This window comes from Hesperophylax consimilis, chromosome 27 (assembly GCF_061612785.1).
Source record: "Hesperophylax consimilis isolate HC1 chromosome 27, BYU_Hcon_1.0, whole genome shotgun sequence".
In the NCBI taxonomy this organism is placed as follows: Eukaryota; Metazoa; Arthropoda; class Insecta; order Trichoptera; family Limnephilidae; genus Hesperophylax; species Hesperophylax consimilis.
Genome location: NC_142862.1, coordinates 4,787,496 through 4,805,778, shown reverse-complemented (window position 1 = coordinate 4,805,778; position 18,283 = coordinate 4,787,496). Strand labels below are relative to the sequence as shown.

Sequence of the window (18,283 nt, the reverse complement as noted above, 5' to 3'; positions counted from 1 at the left end):
TATTTTAAATATATGTTAAGTATGTTTGCCAAATAAAGTTTTTTTTATGTTTCTAAATTTACTAGCATACATGACGATATGAGCTAACATAATAAATAAGAAATGCATTATTAGGCTGCTTATGTCATGGCTGTCAAAGGGAACACGGAACTTAGTCGGTAGCTCCGTAATTAAAATGACCCCCTCTCCTTTTTACGGCGGAGAGGGGGACGCATAACTTTTCAAATATCGCGTCGGGAGCGGTTACGTAAAATAAATTCGATTAGCGAAGTTCAGAACCACACTTATAGCGCGTTATCTTTTTACGTGTGTCGGGTCTGTATGGGATTGTATGGCGAGCGCTATTGTGCTTTATATTATCTGTTGATGTGAGCTTTGCGTGTGGCAGCAGCTTAACTCGCACGACATAACTTTAAGGGGAAGCTACAAGCCAAAAATGTGTATATTCTTGGAATACCTTATATTGTAGGTAAAGGGCATTAAAATCGCTTGACAAACGGAGTCTAGAAACGTTCGATTTCAAGCACAAAACTGGTTTTTATTTATTTTGTAAATAATTTTATAAGACAGCAAAAAACTTAATCAAGTGAAACTGTTACAGATAATACAGTAAAAGTTGTTTCCTTTACGCGTCATACATTTCTATTGAAAAAATGTTTTTTTTTAGTAGTTTACATTTATATTTTTTAATTCAGTAATTTATTTTTTTATTTGTATTCTACTCAAGGGAAACGATAGAAAAACGTTCAATCTATCTAAAACATTTTTTTTGGTATTCATAATGTACACCAATTTCTAATAAAGATTAATCAAAATTTAATTAAATTTAGCATTAAGCTTCGCCTTAAGCTCCACCACGGAGAAAAATGAGTGTTGGTAATTTATTTATTCCGGTCACAAACGGGATTGCAGGCCTTACGAATTAACAGGTTTTCGGCCAAACTTTTAGTAAATTACGAATATATTATCACGATGTCGGAACACGTGTTCATGAAAATCCCAATATGTTCGTATTCGTCAAGATATATTATCAAGGCAAATGCACGTGCATTTGAACCTGTTAATTCATTTGTAAGGCCTTCAATCCCGTTTTAATAGGATTACCAATAATTTTGAAGCAATTCTTTATAAATTAGATATAGGTACTCTAAAAAAACTAAATTTTTAACCAGGTTCAAACATGCGAAATAAATTTATTATATTTTTTAATTGAAAAAAAAATGTATTTAAATTAAAAAAGATCAGAAATCAGAAGTCATTATCACGATTTTTAATATCGCACCACAAATTCTAGTGTTCGCTTTCAAAGAAAACAATTGAAAGTATTCATTTACTTTCGCGTACGCTGAAACGAAACTTCAAGATTGACTTTCGCGAACAAACTAATATAAATGGGTAAGTTGAAGTTTTAACAGAATTAAGCCATCATGGCTTTCCGACCTGTTGCTGAACGGTTTCAATGCCCTGACTTCGCTGAAAACACAATATTGATTACCTACGATATTATATTATGGACCTACTAACGTTTTCAACGTGGTCTATTAGTTACAAACGCTCCATTACACAATAATATCCAATGTCGTATTATGAACTCGTGTATTATCCGGGCCTTACCGTCATGACGTAATTTACAAAGTTTTTGTTTACAAATCATCTAGCTAAATTAACCAAGTTTTGTTATTATTGACCTTTGTTCAAATGTTCTCTATTAACTCTAATAAATAGTATAAAATAATGTCGCAATCCGCATCTGTCTGTTTGTGCGTTTAGTTCTTCTTAACTACGCAACGGATATTGATAGGGTGTGTACTTTCATTTAGAAAATTTCTTCCGGCAAGTAATGTAAAGCAGAATTCAGGGTAGATAAATGTCAAATAATTCATAGGTTTTCTCTCTTTTTGTATGTTCAATACATATTTACCCCTTGAGTCACGGTCCCCAGCAACTGGAAAAATTGTGGGCGACCAACGGGAAGTCTTTCTCTGGAATTATCGTCCACTTGTACCTTTATTATCATTTTAAGATTTGTCAATTCAATATCAATATTGATTAGCGTTTTGTTTCCTTTCGCAGGGCAAAGAGCTCCCCGCCAAAGATCTCAGCGGAACTTCCGACCCGTACGTACGGGTGACCCTCCTGCCCGACAAAAAGCACCGGTTGGAGACCAAGATCAAGCGGAGGACCCTGAACCCGAGGTGGAACGAGACCTTCTACTTTGAGGGCTTCCCGATACAGAAATTGCAGAGCAGGGTAAGAAATTATTGTCACAATGATCTTCACGCTTAGCTGATTTCGTAACAACTGGCAACCTTTTTTTCGAATGTTTTTCCAAAACTTCAAAAGCACTAACCAACTAACCATTATTCATCTCACCGTTTCCCCGCATGGGTAGTTGATAAACGGGCATACATTACGTGTTGGCACATACTCCTTGCTTCTTTCAAATGAATACTACATCGTCTAATACGTCAAACTATGGTGTTATTGTGACTCTGGACTTGTGTAAATTAGTTTATTATTGATTAAATTAACTGTTAATAATTATTTTTAATTAATCATAGATTAAATTCAATCGGTTACCAATTATAGGTTTTCATCTGTTAGGATTTTAACAGATCACTTAATGATCTATTCTTCTCGTGTCATCAACCTTCCCAATAAGCCTTAAGGGGATGGTTAAATCCTTGTCCCTCCTTCTACTCTACGGCGAATCATCGTTATATTCCCCTTTAAATTTTAAATAATATTAATGCTTTTGTTTTTGTAACATATTATTTCAATTATTATTGTGATTTTGTTCAAAATTGTCGTATGTTTGCAGCTGAAATACATTACTATTGACTAGTATAAATACTAATCCGATATCCACCAGGTCTAGCACGGAAGATCGATTAAGCCTTATGTCAATACGATATTGACTTAATTCGAGATCTATGGTCAGTTATAATAATATTAATAAGTCATGTAATCATTCCTAGCACGGTCAACGATTGTTAATAAATTACGACGATGGACAAAAAAATCCCGCCAAATTTAACGCGGCTCTTAGGCTGTCAGTTAAATTTGGGTGACATAACTAACGACATTATCCAAAAAGTCATGCATATTGACATCTGACACCTTGGACGACTCGATAAAAGCAGCAGCTTTTATCTACCGACTGTCGGAATGATATTTTAACCAGTGGCGGATTAACCCTAAGGCAAAGTAGGCCCGTGCCTAGGGGCGCCAGTTACAAAGGGGCGCCGGCAGGCGCCCCTAGAATTAAAAAAAATATATATATAAACTTAATTTTGTAAGTTAGTATGCACCTGCTTACACAATATAAAAGATTATTTACTTCTGTAGAGATGCAGAGCTTCCAAAGCATACTCGCCTTCTTGATTATTCCTCCATGCCTCCATCGCATGATTTTTAAATAGAAGACCGCTCGCTCGTGGATTCGTTCGCGGGCGTTGCTAGATTGCAGGGCAAAGGGCGCAGCGGGGGCAGGGGCTAAGCGGCCGGCACCGGACTTCCGAACGGATGACGGGGTGACAGTCACACTCATCACTTTCAGCTTGGATGTCGCCGGTTACGCGCGCTTCTATTGATTACGTACTCGCAGCGGTATTTGTGTGAATTAATTAGTACATTGCGTTTTAGTTCATTACCCAAATAATGAGTGAATTGAAGAAGAAACCTAGTGGTGCAGCTTATAAAAGGAAGGCTAAGGAAAAAGAAGAAAAAAATTAAAATATTATAAAGCATACGAAACATATTGAGACATTTTTTTCTAAATTAAAAAGTGATGATTCGGAATTTTCTAACGCAATTCACAGTGCGTCTTCTACCGAGTCTATTCAATGTGAAATTCCTACTAGTTCTAAACAACACGATTTGTCCATGCTGCCTACTCCGTCAGCCGTAGAAGTTGTGAGGCAGTCGCAAAATAGACTGTTTATCGTGGGATGTGACCCAGTCAAGTGGGATATCAATAACGAAACACAAGAATACATTGCAATTAATGGATTTAATCAAAATCAAAATGCAGATTTTTCATTGAGTAAGAGAATATATGAAGATAAAATCTCACGTTTTTTAACAAAAACAATGTTTGAAAGAAAGTTGTTAAATAGAGAAAAACTTCCAAGGAAATGGCTTATTTACTCTCCAAGCACAGGTAAAGTTTATTGTGGACCTTGTTTATTATTCGGTGGTGGAACTAGTTTTGGAAAACAAGATGTTGGTTTTAATGATTGGAAGAACGCATCGAATAGATTAGAAAGCCACGAAAACTCATGTGAACATAAAACATGTATTTTGAGCTTGCAACGTAGATCTAACATTGACGGTCGTGTCGATCATGAGCTCGCCACTCAATTTCTAGAAGAGATGACTTATTGGCGTGAAGTTTTAAAACGAGTGGTTGCCACTGTAAAATCTTTAGCATCGCGTGGTTTACCTTTTAGAGGACATGACGAAAAACTTGGCTCTCTTCATAACGGAAATTACTTAATGACGCTGGAACTCATAGCGGAGTTTGATCCGTTTTTAAGTAAACATATTGCTCAATATGGCGGCAAGGGAAAGGGATATACCAATTACTTAAGTTCTACAACGTGTGACGAATTTATTGAATTGATGGCAAACAAAATATTAACACAAATAAAACATGAAATCAAGATATCAAAATATTATTCAATAATATTGGATTCAACACCAGATATTTCCCACATTGACCAATTAACTTTCGTGATCCGATACATTCAAACCGACGGTACGCCCGTTGAACGTTTTCTTAAGTTTATCGCAAATGTCGGTCACAAATCACAAGACATAGCAAATGCTATTATTAAAACATTGGACATGATTGAAATTAATATATTAGACTGTAGAGGCCAGTCGTATGATAATGCCGCAAATATGTCAGGCATTTACAATGGATTACAGGCCAAAATAAAAGAACTATGTCCCCTAGCAGAATATATACCCTGCTCTGCACATTCGCTTAACCTAGTGGGTGAATGTGCCGCTGAATGCCCTCAAGAAGCTTGTTGGTTCTTTGGTCTCCTTCAAGAAATCTACACATTTTTTACAGCTTCAACTCAAAGATGGCAAACTCTACAAGCACAAATAATCCTAGGTAATGATAAAAAAATAAAACTACTGTCAAAAATCCATCTGACACACGCTGGTCAGCTCGAGCAGATGCTTGCAAAAGTTTGAAAGAGTCATTTCCAGAAATTTGCAATGCTTTAATTGCTATCGAGAGCAATACAGAGCAAAAACGTTCTGTTGTATGTGAAGCTAAAGGCATAAGATTGAAATTAGAACGACTAGAAACTGCTTTCATGATCGTGTTTTGGGGTTTTATTTTAGTTCACATGAATAAAACCAATAAAAAATTACAGTCCGTTGATATTGATATTTGTACAGTTATTCAAATGTATGACAGTCTGATTCTAATAATTTCTTCAGAAAGGGAAAATTTTAATAAATATGAAGAGCAAGCCTTAGAATTCGTATTAGTCAGAGAATATGAAAAGGAGATCAAGAGGATACGGAAGAGAAAACTCACAGCAGATGAATCTGCCGAAGATATTACTTTTTCATTATCTGGTCGGGAAACATTTAGAGTGACAGTATATTTAGTAATTATAGACAGACTTGTCGTTGAACTTCAAAAGAGACGAGAAGCGTACAGCAATTTTTATACCAAATTTTCGTTTTTAAGCAATTTGGTCAATTTGAACACCGAAGAAGTTCAAAATAGTGGTAGTATGTTACTAACAGTGTTGCCAACGAGGGCGATAACGATATATCGCCATTTAGGCTACTCAGAACGAGACAACAGAAACAATTCTCTAGCCACCCCCCCCCCCCATGAATTTTTTTTTTCGGGACAAATTTTATTTTCTTGAAATTCTCTAGCCACCCCCCCCCCCCCCTCCCACGAAATTTTTATTTTCACGTAAAACCCACCTAACTACAAATTCGGCTACTTTAGGTACTTGTTAAAATTTATAATATGTGGTCGCTAGAGGGGCGCCGATGAGGTGCTTGCCTAGGGCGCTCTCAACAGTTAATCCGCCTCTGATTTTAACCATGCTCGTGAACATCGCAAGCTGACCATAGATGACGGATTTTGTCCATATCGTATTGACATAGAGCTTTAAGGATCGGTATAAAATCATCAGTAGTTACTCCTATCGATCCGACATAGTAAATTTATCGATTTTACTGTGCTAGACCTCCTGAGAGAGTTAGAGTCGTTTGTACATAAATATTCTTTTAGATTAAATAAATTGGAGTCCTTTTAGTGCGCCTTGAAGGAGTGATCATTTGTTACTTATAATAGGGCGGGAAAGGGTTGGATCCCCTCGACTGATTCTAGACATTACCCGCCCGAAGTACTCGTATATTCGATTAATTGATAGTGCTTTGTTTTTCGTCATATATTCTCCCTATTCTACTTTCTAACTTAATCAGCCTTACATGATGTAAATGCCACCTAATTATCGCATTTAAAAGCTTGCTCTTCATTTCATTATCTTTAACAGTAAGAGTAATGAAAGGAGTCGAACAGATTTTTCAGACAAAAATAAAAGGACATCGACAAAACTTTCGTAATAATTTCTACGAACTTCTTTTGTTCTTTTGTCACTTCTAATTTTATTTGCATCAACATCTGACTAGGTTCTAACTTCTAACAAAAAACACTGATTTTCGAAGGTGTCATTTTTCATTAATTTGTTTGACTTTCTTCAAAGTTTCTTCTGTTAATCAGAAAGGTATTTGAACATACCCTTTACAATAATAAGTGTTCCTCTTACTAAGTTCAATTCTCTTTCTTCCTGTATTAAACTGGTGACGTTCGTGACCTTGCGAAAAAATACGCCGAAACATCGTAAATAATTTATTCCAATGCCGTCAGAGAACCTGCATACATCAAATAAAAAGTTTTTTCAATAGAAATATTTAGTGAAAGCCATCAGATTTTATTCTTTATACAGTTCCTTTGCACATAAGTATTAAAATCGATTAAAAAAATTTCATCGAGTTTTTTTATGTAGGACACCGGTGTTCCATCTCCAGACGACAGGTTAATGATTTTTTGATAGTGGCAACACAAAGATGTGGAAGTTTTTTTATAAATTTATTTAATATGATGTCGTTTCGTTTCGTGGAGCATCGCTGTGCCCCAGGGAAATGTTATTACTGTGGGACACTCTGCATTCTGAACAATGTGCTTTGTTGTTCGACCCTTGTCGCCATATACACAATGCAAAGTCGTCACGCACAGCGAATGTCACTGCACTGGGTGCGGTTTAATATTCTCCTAGCTTTCCGAGAGAGTAAATAAAGTTTTTACAATTAATACATCCAGTAGAATAATTATTCGATAATTTCAAAAATATGGGAGCAGCTTCTGCTTCAAAAATAATAACCTTCGTCTGTGCCAAACACGGCAATACAGTTTATCCGTTCACGTATTTGTTTATCACTCATCTCACTAAGAATTCTGGAATATTAAGGGATTTCTAAGACGAAATGTCCAGCTTTACAATTATACATATAAATAAAAATGTTCGTTTGTTAAAAATATTTAGCTTCCGAAAGTTCTTCACGCATTCCTTTGAAATTTTGTCACAACGTTGCATTCGAATACGCGTGTGTTTTTATGTACTTATTTTATATATATGTCACCTGTGACAAGTAAAAACATGCTTTTTTTGAAAAACAGCTCCATCTACAGGACAAACATTTTTTTACAAAACAGTGCCATCTGTTGGACGTAAAAGAAACACGCGCTATATTTTCTCTACTTGCACAGACAGACTGAGCAACAGCAATGGGTGGCGGGGTACAACTTGTAGTAAATAATTTATTTTTTTAAATTTCTTGTAAACTTAGTATAATATTGAAAATATAAGCCTACAAAATTATTATAAAAATAAACATTAAGGTTATTCAAACTAAAATTACAGCCCGACTTTAAAGTTGGCAGAAATAACATTCTACTGACTAAATGTATAAATACTAAATATCAGCCACAATCATAGAGTAACCATACTAACAATCATAAAAGGGATAGTATGAATAATATTTTTTAACAATTAATTAATGTAAAAATCGATAAAAATAAGTCCAATTAAAATAAAAAATTTAAACGGTTTACATTATTTGTCACAAATGGGTCGTTTATGCGACTCGTTTTTGTGTTCAACAGTTCGCTGTGGAATAATTTGCTGGTATTTGTGTGTCTTCCCTCTTGCGGCATAGGTATCTTTAAGACCTGGGATTACTTCTTCCTCAACACAGCATCCTCAAAGATGACATGGGCCCTAAGGAAAATAATCTTTGCTTCATGACTCATAGTTTAGATTTGTCAAAAATTTGATTTCAATCTGACGAATTTAATTCGATACTCTGTTTTTTTTTTTTTGGTTCCATCCTCATGACATGTGTGAACTAGTAAGTAAGTGCGTACATAATTGAACATAAGTGTGCGGCTCAACGTGTTACGTAGGCTTTATGTGGACAGAACCTTAGAGTATTAGTTTCGCTTGCCAGCATTATATGTTTGTTTGTTTTCTACACAGAATACATATAATAATGCAGTAAGTCGAGGAGAATTCCATTCTGTCTCACAACAATTGATATGTCTCCAGAGATGACACTTTCCTGTTGTTCATTCCACTATCTATGTCGATAAATAATTCCTATTTATACCAAGTAGCTCACCAAGCTAGTACCTGCATTGTATAAATCAGGGTTCGCCAAACTATACTGAGAATAGATAAAATAACTAGAAAATTTAAAATGGTATTTAAATCAAAGTTTTTTCTCAAACCTGTGTAACCTTGGAATCTACAATTGGGGTATTTTGTGGAGCTGATAAGAGTGAGGAAGGAAGGAGATAAGAAAAAATGTGGCGAAAAAATACCTGGCTATTTACGATCTAGAACTGTTCACCAAACACAGAAGATGCCATTTCAAGCAAAGTTTCGGTTCTGAATGATGGTCTTATTGTACAGGGTTTTCCAATAAGAGTTGTTATTTTGAATGGCCCGTTATTTCGGTAGATGTTACTTTTGAAGGTGTCTTTTTTTGACATTTGACAAGTAGAAACTACGTTATTAATAAAAATGGAACGATATACGCTTCAACAATGCATTGAAATTATTAAAATTCACTTGAGTGAATCAAATGCAAATCATCTTGAGTGATGAGGCCCATTTCCACCTCGGTGGCTTCGTCAACAAGCAAAATTGTCACATCTGGGGGCTCAGAAAACCCAAGAGTTATTGTTGAAAAGCCTCTCTATTCTCAAAGTGTGACTGTTTGGTGCGGTTTATGGTCCAGCGGAGTCATTGGACCTTACTTTTTCGAAAATAAGGCTGGAGCAACAGTTACGGTGAATGGATTGCGCTATCGAGAGATGATTAATGATTTTTTTTATGGCCGAAATTTGATGGTATTGATCTGGACAACGTTTACTTTCAACAAGGCGGCGCTACGTGCCACACAAGCAACGAAACCATTGATCTTTTATGATTGAATATCAAAATAACACCTCTGATTGGAAAAACCTGTAGTTCGAAAATTATTTTAGATACTATTATTTTAACCACATTAAAACGTGCTGTAAACACTCTACATTATTACATTAGCTCCACACAGGAGGGCCGTAGGAAAATAATTTCCCTCAGGGCTTATGTCATCTTCCAGGATGATGTGTGAAGGATCTTTTTAGGGAAACGAAGGAAATCAAGTTCTGGAAAGGAAAAGGAGATGAGGGGTGGGTAGGGATCTGGAGGTCATTGTGTCCAACATTAACGGACATGGGAGCTCATCCCTCCCACTGCAGAGGTGATGGGTTAAAAGAATTCTGCTGGAGAGGTCAAAGGGTTCTCTTCAACCGGCCTCTAGCACTAGGTGGGCAGACGCGTCCATTGCCAAAACCTAAACCTCACCCAATGAATCTGAGCAGCTCTGATAAGTCACTAAACCTAGCGAAACACTTGGGGTGACTTATGGCCGAGGTGTTAGTTATATAATAAACGGTAGACTATGATTTGAACCCGTGACTTCTGAATTCAAGGTTGAGGATCAGTCACTGTGTCTCAATTTCAGAAAAACCTTTCGTGGAGCATCTAGAATCTCTCTCAGTGATCATCTCCAAGTACTTCTTTCATGGCAACTCAAGCAACCCTAGCTACTTAGTTCCCACTGAGATATGGCCTACAACACTTCACAGTTTGGTAGATGCTGGGTCCATATCGTTTGTTAGTACTTATCTCATTCGGGGTTCTGCCTCCCATCCCCTAGTACCTTCTTATCAAACAACTACCTACCGACGCCACCCCCAGTTGCCTGGTTCCTACTAGTATTTGACCTACATCCAAATACGAGGTCGGTCGGTTTGGAGCGCACGCCGCCATCCCGACTTCCGACTCCGGTCTTCAAAGACGAGTTTCCGCTCCTTTGAACGAACAAGGAGAATGGAAAAGCGACATGATGAGATTATGTGGTAGGGCGAAGGGCGGGGTTCACATGTCGCAGGACCAGACTCTAATCGTGGTAAAGTGATAAATACATAATTAGTAAGTTCATCGAACAGTCCTATGATTGCCTCAGTTGGGTCTCCAACATACCGCTATTGGGGATGCCATAGTCTCACTAGCTCCAGACGATTTGGAGCAGTTGGGACTCTTGTGCGGTATTAACATTAAAAAGACACGTTTATTATTGTTGCAAAGGAGATGAAAGATGCGCTAAGCCAATCTTATCAAATAAAACGAGTATTGCTAATTTATTAAGAATCTGGTAAGTTTTTAGATTCTCACGGCCAAAAGCATTTTTGTTGTTTGTTTTTGGGGTGTTATGCCGTGTTGCGCTAACTCCTTCTTTAGCCGACGTTTCGGACAGCGTTGCAGTGTCCATCATCAGGGCAGATCCACATCTTCGGATCTACCGGATCTGCCCTGATGATGGACACTGCAACGCTGTCCGAAACGTCGGCTAAAGAAGGAGTTAGCGCAACACGGCATAACACCCCAAAAACAAACAACAAAAATATTAAGAATCTCTTCAAATAATTAGTAATCCGGTTAGAAACGGGATTTCAGACCGTTTCATGATAATCTTTTAGTATATTTCTAATACATAGGAATACATGTTCATGCATCTGCATTTGCCTTAACTATATACACGGTGTCCGGAAACTCGTAGTACAAGCGGGAAACTGGAGAATCTACACCACATGGGGAACCCAAATAAACATAAAGTTTTTTGATTTGAGCATTTAAAAAAAAAAAAAATATATATATATATATATTTTTCGGCTATTTTAGGGTTAAAGTTTTTTCTGGTGCTTAGGGTTGAACAACAGATGTTTTAACCCTGCAGAGCAGAAATATTTTATGATTACACCGGATTAAATGAAGGGTGATTTCAAAATAATGCTTCAAATCCGAGTTTCTTCATTTGTTTTACTTTCAAATAGTTTTAATTAGTTGGGTACTTTGATCTTCAGTAATAATTTATAAGAATTTGATTAAAAAAAAATCAACTTCCAACTCGATTTACTCGATAACGAAAGCTCAAATCAAAAAAATATATACTACAAAATCGACTCCAAATGTGATGTAGATTCACCAGTTTCCCGCTTGTACTACGAGTTTCCGGACACCCTGTATAATGACGAAATGCGAAAATATTATTTTTTTGAACACGTGTTCCAAACCTCGTGAAAAATTTATGGGTTTCGTGATAAAAAATTAGTATTTTACTAATTGTTTATCACGAAACCCATAAATTCATTTTTAAGGGCCTGCAATCACGTTTATTACTGGATTACCAATAATATTTAGAGAATCTTAATAAATTAGCAATACCATTTTTTCTCAATCTATAATTGTATATGGAATATTAACACGGGGAGCCAATGTAAAATATGAAGTACTCAAAAATCGATAATCATAACCATTTAAAATAAACAAATACAAACAGGTACCAACTACATATTTGCGAAATTTGACGTAATTGACATAAAACAACCATTTGCATTATTAAATGCACTTGTAAATCTCACACAAAAAACCACATAACAACTTCTTACGCAGAGAGAACAAACAGAATTTTATATTCACACACTTACTGTCTTCTATATACCCTCAATGGTACTACTTTTGGACAAAGGACGCAGCACCACTTAGTACCAAAGTTGAAAACAAAGACTTATTATTCGGGTCGTAATTCAAACCCAAAATGAACATCCTAGCTTTCAAAAACCAATAAAAACTGGATCAAGTCGAATAACGTACACGAACCTCAAAAACAACTAACAAAAGCAACATACTAATATATCTATTCTTTGTTTATTTTTTTTGTATTAGAGGTTCAAATCACCGCAGAAAAATGCCAAGCAATAATTGCATTATGTACCAAAAATTTGTAATTTATCAAACCGTAAAAAAACAAAGCTTGATGTTTTATCGAAAGATTATTTTTTGGTTTAACTGATGATTGAACCTTCCTCCCCAGGGACTAGAGTAAGCCCCGCTTACAAATGAACCAAATTCCGATTGGGAAGGACTGAAATTTATTTCGTATATTAACTGCTTTTGTCATTCAATTTCAGAGAAAAGCGTGTATGTTCGCGTGTACCAAAATAATATAATAATTTATAGAATGCATTTTCATCGACAACGGGTCTATCTGTCAAGTTTCAGCTCGATCGGGCTGTAGGTTAATATTCATTTCCGAGATTTGCATTCATTCACGAAAACAAAAGTCATATTCAAATAGGTGTATTTGAAAAGTAAAAAAAATTGTATTAGAATCCTAGATTATTTTCGGTGAACGTAAATAAATGGCAAACTTATATAAGTGTACTTACTTATCACAATTTTCGTGAAATATCACCTCAAAGGCGCTTTCAAAATGCTGTCAAATTTTGTAAATTGCCAAAATGTGTCTCAACATGTTTACTTATTCATGTAATATATAATAACATCCGATATTTTTATTAATCGACTTGAAAATCACCTTCCGGGTTCATAGATATATTTTTCGACAGATGCCAGAAAGTCTTTCAAACTTACTCCGAAATATAAAATAAGAAAACGTTATTTGAGCCAAGTTTTAATCCGTCCAACGCCGACGCCCCGAAGGTTTGTTTGTTTGTTGATAATACCAAAAGCCAAAAGGCAAAGGTCAAAAATTAATTTGAAAATTATCTTTTCTGTTGTGTTTCTCCGCATCCTTCGGATTTTTACTCTTTACCGGGAAGCTATGCTCTGAGAAACTCTAGTCAACTTCTTTTATAATATTCACAGTCTGTTATTTTTTAAAAATTCTGTCGTTGTTGAATTTTTCTTCTTTTTGTATCTGATAAAAAAAGCGATTACGTGAGATGGGAAGGCAGATAGAGATATTTAAAGAAGGGTAAATACAGGTTACTCCATTAATGGAGGACTGACCGTGGTTGGCGCTAGCGGGAAAATGTCCAAAGAAGCGAAGCTAGCAGTCCACAACGGAATGTTGGTATCTACCCTGATGTATATCAGTTTGACAGTGAGGTATTGAAATAGCTGAGGGAGGATGAAAGTAGACTGGATGCTGTACAAATGAGATCCCTTGGCCAAATATTTGATAAAACCATGCATGATCGTGTGAGAAACGTGAATATCCGCAAAGAACGCAAGGCTGATGTAAGCGTAATGAGTAAGATTAAGAAAGGGAAGCTCAGAAGGTTTGGGCATGTAGAGCTTGTGAAGAGTAAGGAAAATGTTACGTAAATGTGAATGTTAGAAGAAGTCGGGGACGCCCGAGGAAAACATAGATCAAGCAAACCAGATACTTGAGTCAAGCCATTTCAAGAGTCAGAATAATAAAATAATATTTATGAGACGATGTATGAAGGATGAGGCAAGACGTGTGTGTCAGGAGTTGTTTGCATACGCCTGCGGGTAAAAGGCGTGATGTTTAGTTAGTTAGTAAAAACGGGTCCGAAGTGTTTCCGTTATTCAGATATGTTGGAAGCTCCGTACGATTTTGAATGAGATGACGTCTCAATAGTAGTTAATATCTTGACTACACATGATACTGAACAGATCGGTTGTTTGTTTTTAAAAAATGTGAAAAATCTTTGTAATGTGAGATCGTATGACCCTTTAGAAAAAGACAATATGAATATGAAAAGACATTATGACAATATGAAAAGACATTATGAATGATAGTATACAATATATTATATTAACTATTTATTAATCGGTTAACAACTATGACTTGTTTTATGACGTCAACCTACAGTCTACACGGCACTGTGACAATCCGCCTGACCCTAAAACAGCATTGACACTCTCATTTGTCACTCAGTTAAGAATGTAGCTTCATTTTGTGGGACAGAGTCTAGAAACCTATTCTACGGAAATTATATCACAATAAGTGTGATCTGGCCATTTTTTCTTTTCTTATTTTACTATATCTGTAGTAGGTACCAAAACAAACCAAAAAAAACATTCTACTAAGATATGAAAAATAAAAGTAAAGACAAAACAACATGAAATATGCGAAGATATTTCTGAATCCAGATTTTTTAAATTGATTTGAAAGTATGTAATCATTGATGTAACGCATATTTTTGTTTTGTATTCGGATAGTTGATTACATTTTCAAAAATAAAGCCTGCCACAGGTACCCTCTAAAATGTTTGGAACTTGGTTATTTTTGTTATTGAAAAAAAAAACTCGCTTAGCTTTGCTGGGAGACTATTTAGCTTCACTATAGACCAACAAAAGATAAAACGCAGTGCACAGTACTGCAGAGTGCGGTCTAAATACTGAGATACAATGCGTGTGATTTTTCATAAGTGTAAACCATTTTTTATTGATTTAGACGTCAATTTTCATTCAGATAGGCCCGGTCTAGTTTTATTTGCGGGATGTTATAATTCAATATTTTTTTACATAAATAAAATTGTTTTTTTCAAAAAGGACATATTATATATAGACACATAATTATCCTTTAAAAATCATCCAAAAATCGATTTCAAATCGATATGGCGTTGTTTTGAGATATACAACATATTGTCAATAACAGATAACTATGCTGTTTAACTGATAGATAATAGAAACAAGGATAAGATGGAGAAATAGGTAAGATGGGCCTCACATGATTAGGAAAATAGTGAAACATGATTAGTATGAAATTTCGGACACAACGTGTGTCACAAGCATCGTTCAGCCCATAGTATAAAGAAGAAATCAAGAAATGCTTTCCATTTCTCGCATAAAGCTTTTCAATTAGAAGCACTATTGTGTGCTAATATCTCGTCGGAACGTGTTTTACTAGCTATAAGCACTGCACGTAGACCGGATTCTGTAGTTTCCGGTCGGTCAACGGTGGAGTATTGGGCGCGTTGGAGTCCAATAGAAGTAATTGGACGGGTAAAAGAGGATCCTATTTTTACACTTTATGTCTCATCTAAATATATATCGATGCTTCCATATCAATTAGAATGTAAACAAATGTTTCATTTAGTCCATTTAGCATACTTTCTGACTCATTTACACTCGTCTGGCCTCTTAGATAATCAACGTATTGATCATCATCAAATGATCGTAAGCAAAAAGAACTTTGCAAAAGATCGCATGTAAAAAGATTGTAACTATCATTTGATCGTTAACTACGATTTGGTCGTATTATTTTTTCACAAAAATTTGTTTATTATTTGCCTTCAATCATTTTTCTTACGAACATTCGAGATTTACGATCATTTGATTACGATCTTTTGATTGCGATCATTTGGTTTATGAACCCAATGGGCCACATATTTGCATCACGAAACACGTCCACAATATGGCATTTCTTGTATTCTTCTGTATTCTATGGTTCACTCATACAATTGCAAATCACCTGAAAGTGCAGCGCAGAACCTTGCATTAGATTCTTCATACCAAACACATAACTGTCATTGCTTAACCGCATTGATAGTCCGTGCCGTTTTGTAGTAGCTCAGTTACAATCAGTACGCTTTCATGCAATATATCATTTTTTTTATAAAATTGGTACTGCTTGACAGTAAAAATAAAACCACGCCAAAGTTTGGTCAATTTTGGTCCGACCTGTATAAAGCTTAAGCCAATATTTATTGTTTTAGATAAGCCCTCCCCTATTCGGGATCCAATTAATAATAACACTTGACAGTATTGTATTTTTGTCAGAATTTCGTGAATTATTACGTGTGTCTATTCGCAGTCCCGTTATTTATGTTGTCTTTGCAATAATATATTATGTTATTCTTATCTTTGATTAAATAGTAAGTTTGTTTGTGCGCGTTATTCTTCTAAGCTACGTGACGAATTTTGATAGGGTTTTCACTATCATTTAGAGAAATTTTCCCGAAAGGTTTATACATATAAAACATGCATATTCTATTTCTAAAAAGTAGAAAAAAGTTTATGTTTTGCAATCAAGACTTAAAAAAATATTTTCGAATCTTTACATTGCTAACGCTGGCTAAACCTTATGAGATACATAAAAATAATGTAAAACGGAATTGTATATCTTAAAAAGGCCTACAGAAAAGTTCAAAATGGTATATATCTATCTCCTAAGAATAACCCCCAGCAACGCCGGGTAAACGTCAGCTGGTAAATAATATTTGCAATATAAGACATTAATTTATTATTTGGCATATTAAATACCTTGTAATCTTGTGTCACGTAAAAATTAAATGTCATCTGTGAAACTCGTAACCTATGTAATCGTGCAATTGTATTAAGAAGAAAAGACAACATTTTCTAATGGCTTCTAATTTGGAACACATCTTTAATCTTTATATTTTTACTGAAATCAACAGGTTATGTTTTAAGAATTTCACTAAACGCATTGTGTTGTGTAATTTGTGTAATTGCTAGTATCAAAGGAACATTTGCTAATGAAATTAGTATGTGAGCAAACCACTGCGTTAAGGAGAAATATGTCGGATAAGAAAAGTGACGAGGACTCGTCAATCATCTATAGAACTCTGATTTAGGCGTAGTATAGATTATTGGTGGCAAGGCGCACACAAAAGAGCCTGATGTTCAGAGCGGTCCAGCGGTAGTTTTAATTCTGCAGAAGAACAGGCTTGGTTTTTGGGATTACGCGGATGCAACAATATTCCCCCAATTACAGCTGTCTGTATGTGTAAATAAGAGTGGTGCATTGTGTAAATGGCGTAACCAGTGTGCATTTACAATAGAAGAAAAGTTCTCTTCGGTACCTACATTTATCAAATTGAAAAAAATTATTTACATATTTAAATTACAATTTCATAAAGATTTCTGGAGCTGAAAATATAAGATTGTCCTTATACCTTATACCCATGCATCATAGTCAAGTAATGATATAATAAAAGTTTTTAAAACTTTTTTCCACTATCGAAAATAGATTTTACATAGGTAAGTACCTACTGACTTGAATTTTAATTTTATACAAGCTCACGTGAGGTGCGCAGGTGTTGTTTTACTGCAAAATTATTATATAAATTAATAAAATCACGGTATAGCCTGAATTTTCGATAAATCAGTTGTGATTTTTTATACTGTTTAAGACGCCATAGTTTAATTCCACGGTCCATCTTTCTTCACTGTTTCATAAATTTTCTAAATAATATCGCCTAATAAGATGTAGTGTGCAGAAATAGACATTGTCTACGATAATTTATACCTATTTTGAAAAATTTCCTGCTCTTGTTAAAATATACGTATCGATTGTTGAACTAATTATATGTATAACTTGTATCTCCCTTTGTGTGTCTTGTGTCTCTTGTGTCTCTTGTGTCTCTTATGTCTCTTGTGTCTCTTGCGTCTCTTGCGTCGCTTGCGACTTTTGTACCTCTTGTGCCCCTTGTGTCTCTTGTATCTCTTTTATCTCTTGTATCTCTTGTATCTCTTGTATCTCTTATATCTCTTGTGTCTCTGTGTCTCTTAGGTCTCTTACCTCTCCTTGTAATATTTATTTTACATAATTTTGGTATTCATCTGTAGATATTATGCAGTCTTTTTCCAAGTAGATTTTTTATAATTTAATGTACTTAACTATTTGTATATTAACTTTGTTCTATAACTAGATTGTTCTCACGTGAGAGAGAACATCTGCAAAAAACAGTATAAATAAAAAAAATACATCTGAAACAAGTTGAATTTTCCAGCAGTTGAGTTTACCGACATATCAAAATACTACCCATTTATTCTAAGTATCACTGGTTTTCAGACAAAAATATTTACATTTTCTTTTTTTCCATCTA

General features: G+C 35.3%; 1 protein-coding gene across 1 annotated transcript in view; it reads left to right on the top strand.

Annotated features, from left to right (window-relative positions):
• Positions 1-18,283, top strand: part of Syt7 (Synaptotagmin 7) — a 155,699-nt gene that overhangs the window by 100,224 nt on the left and 37,192 nt on the right. Inside the window, exon 3 of the mRNA XM_089647871.1 lies at positions 2,074-2,250. Within this exon, the coding sequence (XP_089503997.1) occupies positions 2,074-2,250 (177 nt within the window). The remainder of the gene's footprint in view (positions 1-2,073; positions 2,251-18,283) is intronic.